The sequence below is a fragment of the Phoca vitulina genome, unplaced genomic scaffold (genome assembly GCF_004348235.1).
Source record: "Phoca vitulina isolate PV1807 unplaced genomic scaffold, GSC_HSeal_1.0 scaffold20, whole genome shotgun sequence".
Taxonomy (NCBI): domain Eukaryota; kingdom Metazoa; phylum Chordata; class Mammalia; order Carnivora; family Phocidae; genus Phoca; species Phoca vitulina.
The window spans coordinates 17,841,977-17,864,309 of NW_022589723.1; the positions used below are offsets into that span (position 1 = coordinate 17,841,977).

The 22,333-nt window shown below is 35.9% G+C and overlaps 1 protein-coding gene across 5 annotated transcripts in view; it reads left to right on the plus strand.

The window, feature by feature from the left end:
• Nucleotides 1-22,333, plus strand: part of USP8 (ubiquitin specific peptidase 8) — a 74,273-nt gene that overhangs the window by 19,962 nt on the left and 31,978 nt on the right. For all 5 annotated transcript variants that reach the window (XM_032417166.1, XM_032417169.1, XM_032417168.1 and 2 more), the window contains exons 2-8: nucleotides 691-859; nucleotides 3,725-3,869; nucleotides 9,243-9,328; nucleotides 10,633-10,792; nucleotides 13,015-13,057; nucleotides 15,578-15,722; nucleotides 19,954-20,116. In XM_032417166.1, the coding sequence (XP_032273057.1) occupies nucleotides 756-859; nucleotides 3,725-3,869; nucleotides 9,243-9,328; nucleotides 10,633-10,792; nucleotides 13,015-13,057; nucleotides 15,578-15,722; nucleotides 19,954-20,116 (846 nt within the window). In that variant the 5' untranslated portion in view covers nucleotides 691-755. The remainder of the gene's footprint in view (nucleotides 1-690; nucleotides 860-3,724; nucleotides 3,870-9,242; nucleotides 9,329-10,632; nucleotides 10,793-13,014; nucleotides 13,058-15,577; nucleotides 15,723-19,953; nucleotides 20,117-22,333) is intronic.

A 22,333-nucleotide genomic window follows, 5' to 3' on the forward strand; every position in this document is an offset into this window, starting at 1 on the left:
CCTCACCTCCCCTTCTTTTTATTAACTGGTATTATCAATGAGAAAGGGAAATATTTCTTTTTTTTTTTTAAAGATTTTATTTATTTGACAGAGAGCACAAGTAGGCAGAGTGAGAAGGAGAAGCAGGCTCCCTGCTGAGCAGGGAGCCCGATGTGGGGCTCGATCCCAGGACCCTGGGATCATGACCTGAGCCGAAGGCAGATGCTTAACGACTGAGCCACCCAGGTGCCCCGAAAGGGAAATACTTCTAAATGAAACTTCTATTTGTGATCTATACATTAATGCAGATTTAGCTGTAGAAAAATATGAAAGCTCTTAATTCTGTTAATTCCTTTGACAGGAAAATTCTTAATACTTAAGGCAAAGTGATAAAATAATTCATTTAGTTAATGAATATTTGAAAAAATTAATTTATTGATATCTTGAATGTCTTGAATTCTCAAAATGGGTACACAAGATAATTTAAAATTCACTCTCTTTTTTCAGATTTTATTTTATTTTTGTATTATGTTATGTTAGTCACCATACACTACATCATTAGTTTTTGATGTAGTGTTCCATGATTCATTATTTGCGTGTAACACCCAATGCTCATTACAACACGTGCCCTCCTTAGTTTAGGATTTTCATGCTTTTTCACGGTTCACTTGTTTTGTTGTCAAGGAATTATTTGTGTTCGTTTTGTTTCAGAAAAGAACTGCTTTTAATGAAGTATACCATCCATTGTGAAAGTGGAAAAGTAAAGATTATTCATCATGCCTGCTGTGGCTTCAGTTCCTAAAGAACTCTACCTCAGTTCTTCACTAAAAGACCTCAATAAGAAGACAGAAGTTAAACCAGAGAAAATAAGCACGAGGAAGTATGTATCCTTTGCTAGTTTCACTGAATCATATATTAATTTTTAGTTCATTTCCTTAAGTGTGTTAGTAAGTAGTCAGTTTGAAGTTTATTTGAAAAATGGCATCATCACATGAATAAAGTAAGACCTCCTTAGAGAAGTTCTTAACTTTATCTTGGCAGAATATATTCGCTAAAATGCATATTTTCTGTTCTCTGGACAGTGTATCAGATTATAAGTTTAAGAGGTATAGACTACAAGGTTTCTACAAAACTCATTCAGCCACAATTAATGTCTTTTCTTAAAACAGTATAGATACACTTCTTAATTAAAGATCATTTTTATCCTTGTATATTTCACATATAAGGTATTACCCTAGCGTAGTCTTTCTTTGATTAAAAGAGGAGAAACATGTATTTTTTTGTCTAATATTTAGCAAAGCATTAATTTGTGCCAATTTGACATGAACTTTCAATCTAATGATTTGTTTTATGTGTTTTTATTTTTGAAGACATAGTCTATCTACCTGCTGAGGTAGAGGCTAGAGATGATACTTCACTGATAATGATTACAAAATCTACTGAGATAAAATATAATAGGGAGGAATTTTGGTATTTACTGAAAGTAATATTGGGGTATCAGTAAAATTGTTAACTTGTTGATAGTTTTATCTCTGTTAAGGGACAAAAAAGCAATAGCGGAACTTTTCCTCTAAATTAATTTTGACTGACAAAGGAGAAGATTTGGAGATAAATAAGTAACTATATTATTAATAGAGTTGGAAATAAAAGTTTCAGAAAAAAAGGTGGATTTAGCCAGCCATATATCCCAGACTTGGGGCAAACAGATTTTAGAAATCAGAGAGAAAAGAGGTATTCCATGGCTCCTCCATAAATGGGAGGCTCTTAAAAAAATGATATATATGATCCCAAATGAACCTATGAAGAGGCATCTGAAGAGACCTATGAATGCACAGGGACATCTTTATGAGTCATTTTCTAAAGGAAATAGAAGGTGGAAAGAAAACAAAACATCAGGGATGAAGAGGAGAGAATAGTAGGAACTTTAAAGAAAGTCAGAAAAGAAAATCCCAAAATGAACTGACATTTGTATTACAGTGAACAAAATGGGCTTTTAAAAAACAGATCTTTTCAGAGACAGGAAGAATAAGAGAGGGATTGGCCTACTTCTTGAGCTAAGTTGGTAATATTGATGGGATAACAGAGGAAACAGTTCTGTTTAACTTCTGTTGATGGGGCGCTTGGGTGGCTCAGTCCGTTAAGTGTCCGACTCTTAATTTTGGCTCAGGTCATGATCTCTGGGTCGTGAGGTTGACCCCCATGTTGGACCCTGTGGAGAGTTGGCCCCCCCACCGTGGAGCCTGCTTAAGATTCTCTCCACCCACCCCCCCGTTCTTGAGTGCATGTGCTCTCTAAAATAAATAAAAATTTAAAAATAAATAAAATAAAAACTTCTGAATGACTTTCAAATAGAAAACAATGGGAAAGATAAAGCCTCTTGAAGCTTTCTGAGATCTTCATCTAATCTTGAGACAAATCAGTTCATTCTAGCAATGTCTCGTTTAGCTCTGGGACCACCCTGATCCCATAGGAAGTGGTGTGTCAGCAGGACTCCCTGAATATACCACAAACTCATGTTCTTGCTATGGCATAGCACTATTCTAAAGAATGATAGAATCCTTTTAGGATTTTTAGCTGTTTCACTATACTCACAGTGGCACTGTGGCCATCTCAGCTTGATCTGCTACATATAAGCTTATGAGATACACATGCATCAGAGTGAAAGAAGTTTAGATAAAAGTTTAGAAAGAAGTTTAGATAAAACTTGCTCCTACTCCTAAACTCTTCTAGAGAATCTCCTTACTAGCTTTGGTTTGATTTATCTCTATCCTAGGACCGTGATGCCATGCTAGGCAGGGTGTACATATGCTAGGCAGCGTGTATCTTTGGTCCTAAATATAACTTTGGCCCTGTTCCTTTATGTGGTGTTCTTAGCATGGCCAACTTCATCATTAATCCATGTTTTGTGGAGCAGATTGAAAATTATAGAAAACAAGAAATACTGCTCTGTATATATGTTATTGATAAAGCACATTATATATAAGCATTAGTACTATAACCAGGTTGCCAAAACTTTAGTCCTCAGTGATTGAATTCCTCTTGCAGAAATGCCTATTTTATTAATTTGCTTTCTAAAGATTGTTAACCAGGCACATGACCTTAGAATGAATGCCACAGAATCCTCAAATATTTTACCAAAGTGGAATTTTAAGATGACTTGTTTTTAGACTTGTTTTAGACTTTAAATCTCTTTTCCTTCCAGCACCAGGGTGCAATTTGGTCATTTTGTAGAAAACTTTAACCAAGTAAAAAGATTGAACTCATGTCTCTTTCCCTGTCCCTAGTTTCTTGGATTTTTAGGTGGGGAGATTTTTACAACATAGTTAGAAAGGGGTGAAGAGAATTGAGGAGTATCTTAACATTAAACATTAACTAAAGATTTTAGCTCCCCTTACTTCAGTACAAATGGTATGGAGTTATGTTCTTTAATCGTAGAGTATGACTATTATATGGCTGCCCAAGGACCACTTGTCTCAGGATTATCATAGCAAATCTTTTAAAACTGGGCTCAATGCATTTTGAACAGTTTGATGGTATATAAACAACTATTAGGAAGCAGAAGTATATATGTAGGATAGGGGAATTTTCAGGTTGCATCCAAATGTCTATGTAACTTGGTGTTAGTTACAAAGTCGTGCAGTCTAAATTACAAAATTCATGTTATCAAGATTCTCTGTAGACCTTAAACATGATTTCCCCCCGCCTGTATGTCAGGTGTTTTAATGATTTTTTTCTCTGATTGAAGTTATGTACAGAGTGCCCTCAAGATCTTCAAGACAGCAGAAGAATGCAGATTAGATCGTGATGAGGAAAAGGCCTATGTACTATATATGAAATATGTGACTGTTTATAATCTTATCAAAAAAAGGCCTGATTTCAAGCAACAGCAGGTACCTTTATTTCTGCATTTTTATTTGCTAATTTATTTTTGCACAGTAGAGCTATTGATTTCCTCTGAAAGTTTTAACTGATACTGAAGTTTAGATCACATTATGCAGCATCGAGTTCAAACTCTTATGCAGATAGAAAAAGCAAACTAAATGTTTAGTTTCTTTTTTTGTAAATGTATATATGTGGATGTAATCACACTATATACACATAACTAATTTGCCTTAGATTAGTACAAGTGTATAGCAATGTACAGACACATAAGTTTTCTGTTACAATAAATGATCACCAGGTCAAGTGGAAGGATTCAGTTTACTCATGCATTAAATAAGAAAAATGTGACTGCAATCATACTTTCTCAGGATTCAAGATTTAGTCACTTATTTTGTGTGTGTGTGTGTTTCGTTGTTTTTATTAACTTTTTTATTTGAGTGTAGTTGACATACAATGTACATTAGTTTCAGGTATACAGCATAGTGATTGGACAAATTTATATATTATGCTGTGCTCACCACAAGTGTAGCTACCATGGGTCACCTTACAGCACTCTTGTAATATCATTGACTACATTCCCTATGTTGTGCCTTTTATCCTTGGAACTTATCCATTTCATAACTGGAAGGCTATCTCCCACTTTCCTTCACCCATTTTCCCCATCCCCTACCCCCTCCCCTCTGGCAACCATCAGTTTGTTCTCTGAATTTACAGGTATGATTCTATATTTTGTTTGTTTATTTGTTTAGTTTTTTTTAGATTCCACATGTGAGTGAAATCATATGGTATTTGTCTTTCTCAATCTGACTTGTTTCATTTAGCATAATACCCTGTAGGTCCATCCATGTTGTCACAAATTACACAGTCTCATCCTTTTTATGGCTGTGTAATGCTCGTGTGTGTGTGTGTGTGTGTGTGTGTGTGTGTGTGTGTACACACATCTTCCTATTTCATTTGTCAGTCTCTGGTTGGTCAGTCACTTGTTTTTATGTGACAGCTTTTTATATTTGAGTGATATTGTAGCCATATTAAAGAATCAGTTAATATTGATTGCTTCCATTTTTATTTATTATTATTATTATTACTTTTCCTTTTAATCCTTTGAGCAAGTTCCTTTCTTCCACTTTGCTGAAGCCATGGGGCGGGGAGGGAAGGTGGGAGAGGTATAAATGGATAAAGAGAACTAATGACTAGGGTAAGTCTTGCTAGAGAAAATGGTTGCATATCAGCTGCACCAGAAATGGGCAGAAGAAGAACATAGCAAATAGGTTAAAGAAATTGGAGGAGTATTGTGTTGGTGGTTCCACCAGCAATCTTGCTTCCAGACAATAGCAGCAACCTATACTGCTTATAGATTTCTTACCTGGTTGAGAAACCATTCTTGAATTAATGTTGTTGTTGTTGTTGTTCACTGAATTGGCTTGCCTTATTTAAATTGACTTACAGAAGGGAAAAATGTTCTCTTATTCTTTGAAATAACTTTTTTCTTTTTTCAGAGTAGTGTGACCAATATAATTTCTTTTGGTTGTTGGTTAAGGGATGACTTTAGTGTTTTATTTAATAGGGATAAATCATTGCTGGTATTTCTTTTCACCAGCAAAGTTATGTTAATAATAGTTACAGGGATTTAGATCTAGCTTTGGAAAGGTGACCCCTTACGTTTGGAGGTTCATCCTTCTGTCCACAGATGGCTAGATTGGTCCTATCCTTAGAACATTCTTGGGCATACCTATCTGCAGATACAGAGGTCTGCCCAAATTCAAACAAGTTTCTGCATGCTCTTTGATGGTTTTTATAGTATCTGTTAAAGTGGAATTGCTTTTTTTTTTTAAGATTTTATTTATTTATTTGTCAAAGAGAGAGAGTGAGGGAGCACAAGCAGGGGCGGGTGGCAGGCAGAGGGAGAAGCAGGCTCCCCGCTGAGCAGGGAGCCTGACGTGGGACTTGATCACGGTCACTCGATCATGACCTGAGCCAAAGGCAGACGCTTAACCAACTGAGCCACCCAGGCATCCCAAAGCGGAATTGCTTTTAAAAGAAGTGTAAAAGTGTTTAGTAAATATTTTTGAAAGATTTGCAACTTTGGATAACTTGGTAGTTTTGGTGTCTGCTGCTTTGTCTATTGTGGTAGGGCCAATTTTTTATGTATTTACTTTTTGCTGTAGTTTTCTTTCTTTTTTTTTTTTTTTTTTTTTAAGATTTTATTCATTTGACCGGGGCGGCGGAGGGGAGGGGGTGGGCAGCAGGCAGAAGCAGAGGGAGAAGCAGAATCCCTGCTGAGCAGGGAGCCAGATGCGGGACTTGATCCCAGGACCCGGGATCATGACCTGAGCAGAAGGCAGACGCTTAACTGACTGAGCCACCCAGGCACCTGGACTTTTTGCTGAAGTTTTCTAAGTTAGTGGTTACTTTTTTTTCTTTGAGAAGATTGGGAGTGTTTTTATAGCTACTTTTTTAACTTGAGAAGATTAGGAGTGAAGTTTAATCGGTAAGAATTTTTTTCCATTTCCACAGAGTATCTATTACATTTCCAAAGGGAATAGTTGAAAGTTGCAGGAGTTGTTCAGCATAGGAAGCTCTCTGCAAGGGCTCAGGTAACTCAGGCTGTTACTTCATACACTGTAGTTGTTCTTTCCTCTGTCCAGGGTACATTTCTGCTTCTGCCTTAGAACTGTTTTTTTGTTGGTGCACCTGGGTGGCTCAGTCATTAAGTGTCTGCCTTCAGCTCAGGTCATGATCTCAGGGTCCTGGGATCGAGCCCCACATCGGGCTCCCTGCTCAGCGGGAAGCCTGCTTCTCCCTCTCCCACTCCCCCTGCTTGTGTTCCCTCTCTCGCTGTGTCTCTCTCTGTCAAATAAATAAAATCTTAAAAAAAAAGAACTGTTTTTTTGTTTTATTTTATTTAGCCCAACATCTCCAGTGCACTTTAAATGTGTGAAGTGTTAAATTTACTAACTAGGCATTTTCTAGGTTTTACACTTTAAATCGGGTAGGGGCAGAATATAATGTCACTAGTCTTCTTCAGAAACTTGTATCTTTCACTTTTGTTTTACATGAGGGAATATTTAAGATTTAGATAAAACGTTAATTTAGCAAGGTCACTAGTAAAGGACACATTATATTTCTTAGTCATTGAAAAAATCTGTTTATGAACAGTTATTTTCAGGGTTATCTGGAAAGGGAGAAAATATTGAAAATATTAGTGTAGCAAAGTCTAGATAGAATTATATTTTCAAATCTGCATGGAATACATGATAATTAATCCTAAATATTATTGGTAAGCCTTTTTATTTGGGAAATCATGAGACTTGTTTGAATTTTTATGTTCAGGAATAAGAAAGTTCTACTTAGGTAAACCTGAAAAACATTTTTAGTTGTGTAAGAATTGGATGTTATTTTTCTATTCTGCCAATTGTCAATACTATTGTAAACTTGAAAATATTAATTGTGCTCCTTTAAGAGCACACACAGAGAGAGAATTATTGATAAAAAACCTCACTAATATTAGGGGAGTGTCTTGTGGAAGTTTGTGACAGGCGTGCCCAAACACAAACAATTTTTTCAGGATTTAAACAGGGCTTACAGGCTGGCTTTTTAATGATTTCATGTCAAAAAATTAATAAAACAAGTCACAGTAATTTTGTTTTTGTGTTTTATTTTTATGAGAGAAATCTTACCATAATGATTAAATTTTGTTTTCTATTAAAAACATATTGCATCAGGACACCTGGGTGGCTCTGTCAGTTAAGCATCTGCCTTCGGCTCAGGTCATGATCCCAGGGTCCTGGGATTGAGCCCCTCATCGGACTCCCTGCTCAGCGGGGAGCCTGCTTCTCCCTCTGCCTGCCGCTCCTCCTAGTGCTCACTCTCTCTCTCTGACAAATAAATACATACAATCTTAAAAAAAGAAACATACTGCATCAAAAGTCTGGACATTGTGGCAACTGAAATTTTCAGTTGATACAATATTGAAAAAACAATATATTTTTATTGAAATTACATAGTGAAGGGCCTTTTAATTTATTTAGTCTTTATTTAGAAGAATAAGCCTTACCAAAACATGATGTACTTTCATTTATGTACTTTAAGTATTCCCTACACCCAGCATGGGGCTCGAACTCACAACCCGACCCTGAGATCAAGAGTTGCATGTTCTACCTACTGAGCCAGCCAGGAACCCCAAAACATGATCTTCTTTTCGGCTAGATAGACATATGATAGCTGTTATCAATAGGTTTACTCCACCAGCTCTTAGTGACTGCTTCTCAGAGAGCCAATGATGGATATCTAGCCTCTTGGTCTTTCTTTTTATAAATTTTTTATTACTATATCATTTGTGATGAACTGTGCTACTATGTTCTGTTTCAGAGTCACACTGACAGGTTGTGGCCAATTAGATAATTAGATCCAAAAATCAGTTAGCTGCGTCTCACTGTGCTACTGTCATGTCCAACCAACCTTGATTTGAAAATATCTCTGATTGCAGGATCTAATGAATGACCTCTTAGAGAAATTATTTTTCTTAACTTTATTATGCTTGTTAGTAAGTTATGTGCCAAACCTTTTGTGTTTTTTTAAAAGATTATATTATTAATGATTTATTTCTACCATTTGATTTTTACTCAAGGTTTCCTCAAGTGTGAAACTTGGTTTATGTCAAAAGTGTTTTGACTCCAGTTGAGAGGTGGGTCGCTATTATAAAATAAAGGTGGAGGCAAAAACATCTCAGTTTAAAACAAGGGAAACAAAATAAATACCATGCTGTACGTCAATATACAATTTGCTTGACTGCTTCTGATTCTCGAGAAAAAAACCCTAAGTAACATATTTACAATAGGAAAATATATTTTGCTTCTGAAAGCTTTGCTTTTTGGAACTTATTCAGAAATAATAGGAATAGTATTTATTCTTTTTTTTTTTTTTCATTTGAGAGAAAGAGCGCACAAGCAGGGGGAGAGGCAGAGGGAGAGGGAGAAGCAGACTCTCTGCTGAGCAGGAAGCCCAATGCAGGGCTTGATCCCAGGACCCTGAGATCATGACCTGAGCCGAAGGCAGACGCTTAACCATCTGAGCCACCCATGTGCCCCAGTATTTATACTTCTTAAAGGCGTCTTCCAAATAAACAAAATTATTACCTTTTAGGGTTGGTTTTTTTTTTTTTTTTTGCAAACTAATGGTATGAAGAGATGTTTTTGAAACATTTGGAGAACAAGTTGTGTGTTGATGTAGGTTAAAAGTTTAAAAAAATACTTCATTCAATCATCATAATGTTTTCATCCAATCTTTGCTTTACATAGCACCGTGATTTTAACGTTTTTAGCATTAGTGCTGTGTACACTGGCCAGTACTAAAAGTATGGGATGGTTTTCTTATAATTTTAGGACTATTTTCATTCAATACTTGGACTTGGAAACATCAAAAAAGCTATTGAAGAAGCTGAAAGACTCTCTGAAAGCCTTAAACTCAGGTACAGATATTATTATAAAATCTTTAAAAGAACATAAATTTCGAAGATAAAAATAATATTTAGAACTTGTTCATTTATATCTGACCATGCATATGAATCCCAATTCTTAGAAATAAATCTTATGTTAACTGGAGCACAAAAATTAGAATCTTTTGCCATATTACCTTTATTGTGTTCATGTGTTACCATTCATATTTTTTACTAAAAATCTAAAAATGTTTAGAGTGATAGATTTTTAAGGTAAGCATTGATGTAGTATATCAGAGCTCAGGTTCAATTTTTTTCTAATTCTCTGACAGGATTCTTCAGAAAAATGTAATTCCTCATATGCCCTAGGTTGTAATGTGCTACTGGACACTGGTCTTATGGGAATGAAGTATTTACTGTTAGTTTTGAAATAGGCTGCCTAGTTTGCAGTAGCTATGAATGTTTAAAAACAGATCTAATTCTAGTATTTACCCCATGACTGGCTTACCAGGCTTATAAAGTAATTAGACGTTAAAAACAGTACATTTCAATTTTTAGTTATTAGTCATTCTTTAACGAAAATAAAAAGGGAACTGTTTTTCTAAATGATTTTTCACGGTTGGATCAATGAACTATTCTAGTTATATACATCATAGTCTTTACTTAGAAATTATCTTTTTGAATTAATATATTCCCTCTGTCCTTTTCAGAAATTACTAATTTTGGGGCTGGAATATGTTAGGGTGGTTGGTACAATTTAGAATCACCATTCTCTTCCTCCTTTCACCAGTTGATCAACTGAGTAGAACAGAATTTCTCCTAATCTTTGGATTACCCTTTATTGATGTTTCTCTTGGAAAGAGAAGTTTTTCCCTACTTGTATTTACCAAAGATACTCCTTTATCTTTTGGTCATTAAGCCCATTTTCTCACTTATTTGTTGTCTTTACTTTTTTATATTTTGAACTATTTTATAAGTGAATGAGTCTTTAGAGTTCATTTTAAAAGTGTAAGTCCTTTGAAAAAGAAATTGCAGGAGATTTGGAATTTTTAAAGGTTGAAATTAGTGGAAGGGAAAGAACAAAAAGAGCATTAAACAACTTTAACTTGAGAGCATAGTGTTTCTTTTCAAGATTTTTGGGCAATTTGAAATAAATCTACAGAGGGCAAATTTATGAGTTGTGGTTTGTAACAGAACACTGGCAGAGTCAAATTTCAGTTGGAGGGAGAAAGTATGCTGCCATAAAATACCCAACAATAGGGTACTAATTTTATGGAACTGGAACTCTTTATTTTTCATGATCATGTCAATGAAAGACATCTTGACTTCTTAACTAGATACGAAGAAGCCGAAGTTCAGAAAAAACTTGAAGAAAAGGACAGACAGGAAGAGCAGCTGCAGAAACAGAAAAGGCAGGAAACAGGAAGAGAGGATGGTGGCACATCACCTAAAAGGTCCTTGGAAAATGTAATGGATTCCAGAGACAAAACCCAAAAGGTATTTCAAACATACTCGTGAAGTAAAAAGACTGGTTCTTTTTTCAGATGATTTGCTTAAGGCAAGTTGAGATTACCACTACAATGTACTTTTAGGCAACAAGGGTAAAATTTAATGTGTTTTTATTAGAAATTGAATTAAATATTCTAGTTTCATTTGATTCCAGGTTTCTTTTGGAGCTTTACAGAACTCTGTTCTGTGCATTAATTAGTTTTTTGCCATTACTATCAACTTGATTAGAGCAGTAGAAAGAGCATTTGAGCTGAGTTCCGGTCCCATGTCAAGTCTTGCTTCACCCTCTAGGACTTCATTTCCTCATTGCCAAATAAAGATCTTGAAATAGATCTTCTTTAAGGTCTCTTCTTTCTAATAAATGTAATTTACATTGAAAAAGATTTGGTATACTACTAATTTGATGCCCAGCCTTATCTGTTTCTAGGGTCTCATACTCTCTTCTTCACTTTTTCTTCCTTTCTGACCATTTCCCTTTCTTCTTCCTCTTTTGTTGCATTTTATTCAGTGACTACTTGTAATCTAGCCACATCATTTGTTTGCCAAATCTGTGACTCAATCTGTACCTGCCAGCTACCACTGTATCTCATTCCTTTCACCTCCTGAGAAACTACTCTTCCTAAAATATAATTTCTTTCTTTTCTTTTGTGTGTGTGTTTCCTAAAATATAATTTCTTATGCACTGTCAAAATTCATGGAAAGATTTCTGCTTTACTTTTTCTTAAGGATTTTGTAGCTTTCAGCTATCATTTGTATGTGAATCATCATCGGTTTCATTAAGAAATAGTTGTTGAAATACTTGTGACATTGTACTAGGCACTATGTAAAAAGAAGTGAAGAAATATGGTTTGTTGATTTTAGGAACTCATAATGTAAGATAAATAACACTGCCTTAGGGGGATGTTCTTTTGTAGGTCAAATGGCTGTTACAGGTAAATGACAAGACTTCAAAGAACTATATGAAAGGGACTTTTAAATCTCTTCATTTTGTTGCCTTTCCAGCAGGAGAGTCAACTACTTTTTACTACTTTTACTTTTGTTTAGCCTGTTTATACTGAAAAAAAGTGTAATTAGACACTCTTATCCAGTGTCAATAACCAACTAACATTTGTCACATTTTGTATCTGCACCTCTCCCCTTTTGCTAGATTATTTCAAAGTAAGTTCCAGAGGGCATACCATTTTACTCCTAAATATTTCAGTGTGCATCTCAAAGAAGGGGACATATTCTTTATAATGACAATGTTATTTTTTCACCTCACAAAATTAACAATAATTCCCTGATATAATCTAATACCCAGTCTATATTTACATTTTCCCACTGTCTCATAATGATATTTTACAGTTGATTTGTTTGAATTAGGATTCAGACAAAGTCTACTTGTAGTCTTCTGATTGTTTGTCTCTTAAGTTGAGTCTCTGTAGTACTCTCTGCTTGAGTCCCCCCTTTCATTTTTTTTTTATTTCATGCATTTGACTTTTTAATATAGATCAGGTCTGTGAAATGAACCAACCACATTCTGTCTTATCTGATTGTTTCCTCCTTGTAGCATTTAATCTATAATTCTGTCTTCTATATTTCTTGTAGGCTGGAAGTTCAACCTAGAAGCTTAATAGGATTCAGGTTCAGTTTTTGCTTTTGGCACGAATGCTTCATAGGGGATCCTGTGCACTTCATACTGTATCGTATTAGGAGGCACATTATATACACTTCTTTTTTAATTTTAGTGAAGCTAAAATTGACCACTAGGCCAAGTGGGTAATTGCTTTTTCATCTATAAAATGAGTTAGTACCTTATAGAAATATCCCATGTTGTATTGGTTAGAAAATACAAATTTGTATTTTTACTGAACTCTGAAAGGAATAGCCGGAATTTTTATTTCATTGTAAGAAATATTCTGTCATTAAATTAAATATTAAATTTCTGTAACAGTCTGTGCTTTTATATTATATTTAGCCTTTAACTGAAGGAAATTTCAAGGAAGTATTGCATGATTCTGATGTGCTGCTAGTTATTTTAGCTGTTTTCTGCTGCCAGATAACCTGATGAAGCCATGACTCTTCATCTGTATTTTAATAAAATGCCAGTACTCCACACACTTGATTTTCTAGGCTTTCAGTTTCAGTGAAGTAGTAGAGTTGAACTTTCTGTTTCTATGAAAATTTTTACTTCTATTATAAAGTTGAAACTTTTTTTTTCTATGAAACAGATAAATGGTGAAAAGAGTGAAAAAAATGAGACCACAGAGAAAGGTAAGTGTATACAGAAATAGGGAGTCCTTGTAGGTTGTTATTGAGATCTTCTTTTAATCTGAATAAGCTTCAGATTTTACATTGTGTTTGTATGTAAGCAAACAATGTTTACATACATTTTGTATGTAAGCTTTATCATTTTTCTTAGTCTGTACAATTATATTGAAAACATGTTTATAATCTGCATATATCGTGGGGAATATTTATGGTAATATGTAATTAAAAACATCAAAGCCACGGTTTGTACTTTTCAGTGGTTTTTTTTTCAAGCTGTAGTTTAGCATAACGGTTAAGAGCACAACTCCCCAAAGTCAGACTGCCTGGATTTTGAATACTGTCTCCTCCTTTGAATTTCCATGTGATCTTGAGCATGTTACTTAACCTCTCTACCTTAACCCCCATCTGCAACGTGAGGCTAATAGTATCTATTTTATAAACTTACTGTAAAGATTTAATAAGTTAATATATGTGAAACTCTTAGTGACTTTATATAAGTGAACTTTATAAAAGGATATGTGTATTAGCTATTATGATTTATGACTCTAGTTTGTAGACCTAATTATTTAAAAGTCTTCCCCATTTCCCTCAAAAAAATCTAAACCAGTAATTTGGATGTTATCCATAGCGGGTATTGATACTCCAGTCACAAATATGTGACCTAAAGAGCAAAACTCAGACAGTTGCATGAGTTTTCCTCTCTCAGGAAAGGTTCAACTTAAATATCAATTGTATGTAACACTAAAATAAATTCTCTATTTAAAATATTACTGTACAACGGGGAGCCTAGGTGGCCCAGTCAGTTGAGTCAATTGAGCATCTGACTCTTGATTTTGGCTTAGGTCATGATCTCAGGGTCATGAGATAAAGCCCTACATCGGGCCTCATGCTCAGCAGGGGAATCTGCTTGAGAGTCTCTCTTTCCCTCTCCCTTTGCCCCTCCCCTGCTCTAGAATAATAAATAAATCTTTAAAAAAATTAAATATTACCATACAGCAATTTAAAAAATAAACAGTAGGGGCACCTGGGTGGCTCAGCCGTTAAGCATCTGCCTTCGGCTCAGGTCACGATCCTGGGGTCTGGGATCGAGCCCCGCATCGGGCTCCCTGCTCCACGGGAAGCCTGCTTCTCCCTCTCCCACTCCCCCTGCTTGTGTTCCCTCTCTCTCTGTCAAATAAATAAAAATAAAAATAATAAACAATATAGTAAGATATCTTCCTAAAAGCTGTTATTAATTCATTCCAAGATTTGTTTTTATCTATGTTTTTTGTATGTCATCCTGCTTGGGTGTTACTTTTCTAAGTGGTTTGTTCCCAACTTTTTTAGACAATTTTGTTGTCAAAATGATCCTGATGGTTAGAGAGGGAAGTAGGATGGTTATTAGCCAGTGGGTATTTTAGCTTAGGAGATACTGTGACTACATTCTTCTCACATCTCACTGCCGAAATAGTTCTTTACATTTTAAGCTCCCTTGTAGTAGCTTTTTATTTTTTTAAATCTTTGTTTGCTTGTTTATTGATTTTTAAAGTTTTTGTTATTGAAGTATAGTTGACCTTGTTGTGCTTTTTAATCTTCCATTGCAGGTGGTAGTAGCTGGAAGAGGAAGATAGCAACATAACAGATACTTATTTTGGCTAAATAGTAAAGGGCTAGAGAGTAAACATTAAGGCTTGGGGGTGAGGGATACTATCATTCTTTCTGTCTCAGCTAGAAAACAGCCATAGACAATATGTAAACACTTTTCTTCAGCTATGTTCCACTAAAAACAGGTAGCCATAATTTGTCAACTCCTGATGCAGATTACAAATAACAAGCTTTTGGTTTATTACTCTAGGAATACTTGAAAATCTAAATGTTTTTCAAATAGCCCCCATAAGACCTCATCAGAGACTTTAAAAAGAATTTAGAACCTGTCAAGAATTTTTGAACCATAGGGGCACCTGGGTGGCTCAGTTGGTTAAGTGACTGCCTTTGGCTCAGGTCATGATCCTGGAGTCCTGGGATCGAGTCCTGCATTGAGCTCCCTGCTTAGCAGGGAGTCTGCTTCTCTCTCTGACCCTCACCCCTCTTATTCTCTCTCTCTCTGTCATTCTCTCTCTCTCAAAAATAAATAAAATTTAAAAAAAAAAAAAAGAATTTTTGAACCATAGATGTTTCTTCTGGTTGACATTTGTCAAATGATTTAATTATCAAAAAGAGAATAAGAATATTTTCATGAGATACATATATTAATTTCCTTTATTTTATTCCAGCAATAGAGCCAGCACCAGTGTAGTTGTACCCTTAAGAGCAAGTTTTGGTGTTTTAAGCCTTCAGAAACAACATTGAACTAGTTTCTTGATAAATGTCAAAAACACAAATTATATTTAATGGTAGTTTAAAAAGTAATAAATAGTATGATGGGATAGCAGGTATATGATACCTAGTACACTTTGCTCTTCTAGAAGAAGAAATGATTGTTCTGTGTTTACTGAACAGAACTAGGTGTTTCTTGTTGCTTATATTGTCTCTCTTGATTCCAAGGAACAGTCACAGCAAAGGAGCTATACACAATGATGATGGATGAAAACATCAGCTTGATTATAATGGATGCTCGAAGAATGCAGGATTATCAGGATTCCCATATTTCAAATTCTCTCAATGTTCCTGAAGAAGCCATCAGTCCAGGGTGAGTCATTGTGTATTTAGATAAAATGCTTAACTGTGGATAGTAGTAAATATTATTACTTAGCATCCAAGCTACATATGATAAAGTAGGTTTTTCTCCTCCTGTTGCTCCTTAATGGCAAACTTTACTCTTTCTCTGAAGGATGGTGTAAAGAACATTCTGGTTTGGCAATTTTCTCCTATTGGTGGCATGTGTAATCTTATTAGAAAAGAAATGAAGCTGCCTTTGTGTGCCTTCTCTCCTGAGCTTTTTGTTGACTAGTTTCTCCTATTATTTTCTATTTGTGAGCTTGTGAAGCATATGCACCAAATTGACTAAAATTGTGAACTAATCGTTTTTTATTTTGAAATACCCCATGCTATTATATGTGGTAAAAGAGTACACAAACACTTTTTGGGGGGCGGGGGGGTGGGAAAAGGCAGTATAGCCGAATGATTCAGTAAGCAGATAGACTCTAAAGTCAGACTATATTCAGATCATAACTGTCTCTTATCAGCTACTCTACTTTTGGCCATTGACCTCACCTGTCTAAGCCCATGTTTCCGTCTGTAAAATAGGGATAGTAAAACTACCTATTTCAGAAGTTTTGAGATGTTTAAGTGATAAATTTTATACACACACACTTAGCACAGTGGCTGGCACTAGTAAGGACTTACTAAAAAGTTTTTCTTTTTTGATTAGGCTTTAATCTATAAAATAATTTAAACTTACTTGCATGGATCTATCACATATTAAAAACTGTCATAATAGCGACAGAGCTAAAACTCCATATCCAGAGATATTTTTACTGTTTTGAGTGTTATATAAATTATATAACCTCTCTGGGTCTTAGTTTATGGGATTGGATTAGCTAAAATCTATGGCCCATTTTAAGGTCTAACTTAACATTGAAAAGATATACTTTTTAAATTAGGTAATAAAATTTGTATAGTTTTTGGCACATTGTTGATGCTTGACAAATGTTTGACTTGAAGAATAGGGCGCTTTGTAAATATGCTGTTTAAAAGTGAGACTGGAGTGCTTAGTCTAATCAAGTAAGTGTGAATATATTCCCAGGATTTGAAAAGACAAAATTGTAATTAATCTTTGGATGGTCTAATCTGTAGTAACAGAAAGCTGGTGGTTTTTATTGAGCTTAAGGGTTTCCCAAAATAAGAGAAATTTGACTACTGTGAAACTCATGATGAGTTTAGGTTGAAAATTAAAGAACAGTGAACTGCATTGCCAAGAAAATTATTCCCCTTTAATTTTTGTTTCAGTCTTTCAGAAGTAATTATAAGAAGTCTCAGTTTGGTGTTAGCATTCCTTTTTAATATTTGCTAATCTCCTTTCTTAGAGAGCAGGCCTCAGAACTTTTCATAGGTAACAGTATCTGCAGCTAGCTGATGATGATTACTATATTCCTTCATTGTCTTTTTTAACATTTTAATACAGTATAGTCTACAAATGAAAGTACTCCTAAGTATTTAGCCCAGTGAATTTTCAAAAACTGAACACACCCATTTAACTAACATCTGGACCAGAAATAGAATATTACCATCACTCCAGAAGCGTTTCTTTTTTTTAAATTTATTTAATTTTTTTTTTAAGATTTTATTTATTTATTTGATAGAGACACAGTGAGAGAGGGAACACAAGCAGGGGGAGAGGGAGAGGGAGAAGCAGGCTTCCTGCTGAGCAGGGACCCCCGATGCAGGGCTCGATCCCAGGACTCTGGGATCATGACCTGAGCCAAAGGCAGACGCTTAACGACTGAGCCACGCAGGTGCCCCTGACAAACAGTGTTTGGCTCTGGGTACCATCTCCACTCCTAACTTCTACTTCCCACTTGTAGCTGACTCTCTTCCTTGCCCCTCCAGAAGCCTTTCATATGCCCTCTGTTAGGTACTACCCATATCCCCACCCACCAAAGGGAACCACCAGCTTATAACAGAACAGATGTATTTTTGTCTGTTTTTGTATTTTATATAAAAGGAAATATACAATCTGTAGTCTTTTATGTCTGGCTTCTTAAACTCAACTTTGTGTTTGTGAGGGCGCCTGCGTGGCTCAGTCAGTTAAGCATCTGCCTTCGGCTCAGGTCATGATCCCAGGGTCCTGGGATCGAGCCCCGTGTTGGGCTCCCTGCTCAGCTGGGAGCCTGCTTCTCCCTCTCCCTCTGCCTGCCACTCCCCCTTCTTATACTCATTCTCTCTCTCTCTCTCTCTCTCTCTCTCTGTCAAATAAATAAATAAAATCTTAAAAAAAACAAAACCAAAACTTTGTGTTTGTGAAAGTCATCTATATTATTGTGTATAGTTGTGGTTCATTTATCCTTATTGCTGTATGCTGACTATTGTGTGAATATAACATAATTTCCTGATCGATCTTATTTTTATGATCGTCCTTTATATTAGATATGATGCTGTTTTTCCATGTATATAGGAATATACATTTTCGTGTTAAGTTTAAGTAAAGGATCACTTTCAATTAAGTGATTAAATAATTAAGTTAAAATATTAAATAATAGGCAAGGTAGAGCAAAATTGAAGCAGCTTGTAAAGATGATACATGAAAGACTGAAATTTAGGAAATACTGGTTGATACTATTATTTCCTAAAGTGTTTTTTATAGAATACTGATCTTGAATTTTTAGACAAAGAGTATTTAGGCAGATATATCCCTAGAGTCAGAAATAGTCCTTAAGAATATGACATTTCAGTATTTTTCATTCTTTGTTGACCAAACATCCTTCCAATCACTGTGTATCAGGTGAGAATATTATGAGACAATATTTTATATTTCTTCTCTTTTTCTTTATTTTCCTAGAAGATATAGTAACCAGTATTATTATATAGGAACGAGGGTTTTTTTCTTTTAAGTAATCCAAACCATTTTGTCTTACTTGTGAATAAAAGTGCACCAGTCCTGCCTTGCCAGTATCATCACTTAAATATTAAAATGCTAAGGTGCTTTGCTAGGAATAATATGGAGATCCTTACCTGGAGGAGCAAGTCTGTATTATTCTACTATATTATTCATTCAGTCATTCAGCAGATATTTACTGAGCATTAGTTTACTGTGGGCTGGATTGCTATGGTCTAAGTTCTGGGGCTTAACTATTGAACAAAAATTTTGCTTCACAGAACTTGTGTTTAACAGGGAGGTGGGGTAGTGAAACAGACAGTGAAACTTGAGATGTATGCCTGCTGCTAGTAAGTGCTGTGGACATCGGTGTGTCAAGTGTGTACACTGGGGTAGGTATTAAAATTTTAATCCAGGAAAGCTTCGCAGCAAAGTTACTACTGAGCAGATCTTGAGGGGATAAGGGAAATGAGTGATGCAGTTATCTGCGGGAAAGGGTTCCAGACAGAAGGGCAGCAGGAGCAGAGGCCCTTAGGCAGGAGAATGCTTCGATAACCAGGAACTACAAGGAAGCCAGTGGCTGGCGAGGAGTGGAGTAAGGGGGTAAGTAGTTAGTGATGAGGAGTTGATACAATAGGATTGGGGGGGAGGGGCCATGCTGCAGGCCGATTCTCAAGACTTTAGGTATGAACTTTTAACTTTTATGTGAGCAAAAGAGAACATGAACAACATGCTTTAATATAGAGTTGATATTATTCACAGTTGATGATAAGAGGCAGCACTGCAAAGCAACTAAGAGCATGGACATGAACCAGATTGCCTGAGTTTGAATTTGACTTGACTTAGCAGCTGTAACCTTGGGCAGGTTACTTAACATCTTTGTGCCTCAGTTTCTCCATTTATAAAATGGGGATAGTAATGTCTACTTCATAGGATTTGTAGCAAGGATTCAGTGAGATTGTATGAGAACAAAGCATTTAGAATAGTACCTGGCACATAGTAAATGTGTGTTTGTTAAATAAACATTTTCGTATTTAGCTATTAATTATATAGGTATACAAGAACTGAAGTATAAATAATGTTACTTAAGTGATCCCCCCAGTTATTTACATATGGCTGAGAGAGATGCTCAGATGGCCCCCTTTTTTGTGAAGGGTCAGAATTGAGTCTATGTCTTTTAGTTTCTAATGATTACTAAAATATATTCCAATGTTATGCAGAGGTGAAGTTGTTAAACATTTTAGGATATTTAATATCCTGATACACAGTTTGACCTTAGAAAGAAATGTTAAAGTTTGCTATGGTGTGATACAGACTAAAAGAAAATTCAGTGACTTATATTAGTATATTAGGACCTCTTGTCTACCTTTGCCCATTAACATTTCAGAGTCACTGCTAGTTGGATTGAAGCAAAACTCCCAGATGATTCTAAAGACACATGGAAGAAGAGGGGGAATGTGGAATATGTGGTACTTCTTGACTGGTTTAGTTCTACAAAAGATTTACAACTTGGAACAACTCTACGGAGTCTGAAAGATGCACTTTTCAAGGTTAGCAAGTTTCCTTGTTTATTGTAATTGTAAGCCTTATTTGGTTGTTAGAAAGGTATATTGACTAGCTGTTTATCTTAAGGATAAGAAGATCCATCAGCTTTGGTTGTAGATTTTTTTTTTTTTTAATTCAGACCCAAAAGACTAGTTTTAAATCACCAACTAATAATAAACTGATCTATATAAAGTAGGATTAGAATTTCCAGGAACATCATAAATTGTCTGAAAAAAGCATTATTTTTTGTTTTAAGAATTAGACTATGAAAAAAAAAAAAGAATTAGACTATGAAAACATAAAAGCAAAGAAGAAGTCCCTAAGGAGAAAAAGATGGGTTGACTTGATAAAATAAAACTTTTAAGTGTGAAAAAATACCGGAAGATTAGAATGTAGGAGACAAACAGGAAAATATTTGCAACAAATATGGTAGTACAGTTGGCCTTTGAACAAGGCAGGGATTAGGGGTGCCAACACCCTGCCACAACTTTTGACTTCTCCCAAGTTTTACTACTAATAGCCTACTGTTGGCCAGAAGCCTTACTGATAACATAAATAGTCGATTAACACGTATTTTGTATATGTATTATGCATTGTATTCTTACAGTAAAGTAAGCTAGAGAAAAGAAAATGTTATTAAAATCTTAAGAGAAACTACATTTATAGTACTGTACGTATATCTATTGTGCATATATTTATCTGCCCATATAGGCGGATGGGTAGTGTCAGGACAAGGTTGGTGGCAACAGTGGATCTGGCCCTGGAATGGCAATGTTCCGCAGCCTGGTGGCCTCCGCTCAGCAGTGGCAACTGCTGGGTAGGCCTGCAAGTAGCAACGGCACCCTGGAGCACAGTACAGCTGCCCCGTCTGCCTAGAGGTGTACCACCAGCCTGGGGCTGTTGGCAACTGCAGCCGCACATGTGTGTTCTGGCCTCCAGGAACCACCTTGGCGAGTGATCTGCCCCTGGCCAGGGAGGGTCCTAAACCCAAGGAAGACGAGGGCCGGGAGAGGGGAGTGTCAGGGATGCCGGGCTTCCTGGGCAGCACTGTGCTGCCCTCTGGGTGCATTCCTCCACTTCAGCGCAGCCTCCTGCCTGCCAGCCTAGGGCTTTCAACCTAACCACTCTGTTGGCACACGGTGACCTATAGCCCTGTCCATTTCGGGGCTGCTGGGGATTGCTGAGGGCTGCTGACAGCCTTGGGAGGTTTCCCCAGGTACTCAGTGGACAGCAGGCACTACCTCTGCACCAGTCACTTTCGATTTGTTTCCATGGAGACTAGCGTGGGCAGTTGTAAATAAATGCCCGTGGCTTTTGCTGTCAACTCAAAAGAAAAAAAAAAGTGTGTAAGTAGACCTGCGCAGTTCAGACCCATGTTGTTCAACAGTCAACTGTAGTTTAGGACACCTAAAATATGAAGAGCTTTTGCAAATAAAATTATTTAAGATAAAATAGTAAAATAAGTAGTGGACACAGACCTGAATAAGTGACAGAACATAAAAATGGTCATCTTTACTAGTAGAAATGCAAATTGAAATAGTGAATGCCATTTTGTTGATTAAATTAACAAAGGTAAAAATAACGCCCAGTTTAATTTGTTAAATTATTAAACTGATAGCACTGAATGCTGGTAAGATTAAACTTAATGTGCTGGTAGGAAGGTCAGTTGATGGAGCATTACTCTTCAGGAGGGCAATCTTAAAGCCTTAAAACAATTCATGCTTTAAAACAGGGAATCTAGAAATACACCCAAGTATAGATTGATATATGAAACTGTTAATAATCAACTAGTTTTGACCTACAAAAGTGGCAGTTTCATAAAGGTAAAGGTTTCATAAGGTAAAGATGACATAAATCAGTGTGGAAAAGATGCATTGAAATGAATGGTTTGGGGACAGCTGGCTAGCCACTAAGTAAAGAAGGGGGACCCCTACCTTACTTCTTAGATCACAGTATATTCCAAATGGGTCAATGACATAAATATATTGATTGAAACAGAAAATACTAGGAAAAACCATTTGTGGGTGTTTTTTATTATCTTGATCCTAAATCAAGACACTGTAAAGGAAGATCTATATATTTGTGTTAAAAATCCTATGAGTAAAGTAAAGTAAAAGTCAATCAGGAAAAATAATTGTAACATATATGACAAAGAGTTATTTTTCTTAATATTCAGAGTACCTTCACTATTTACTAAGAAAATAGCAAACTCTACCGAAAAA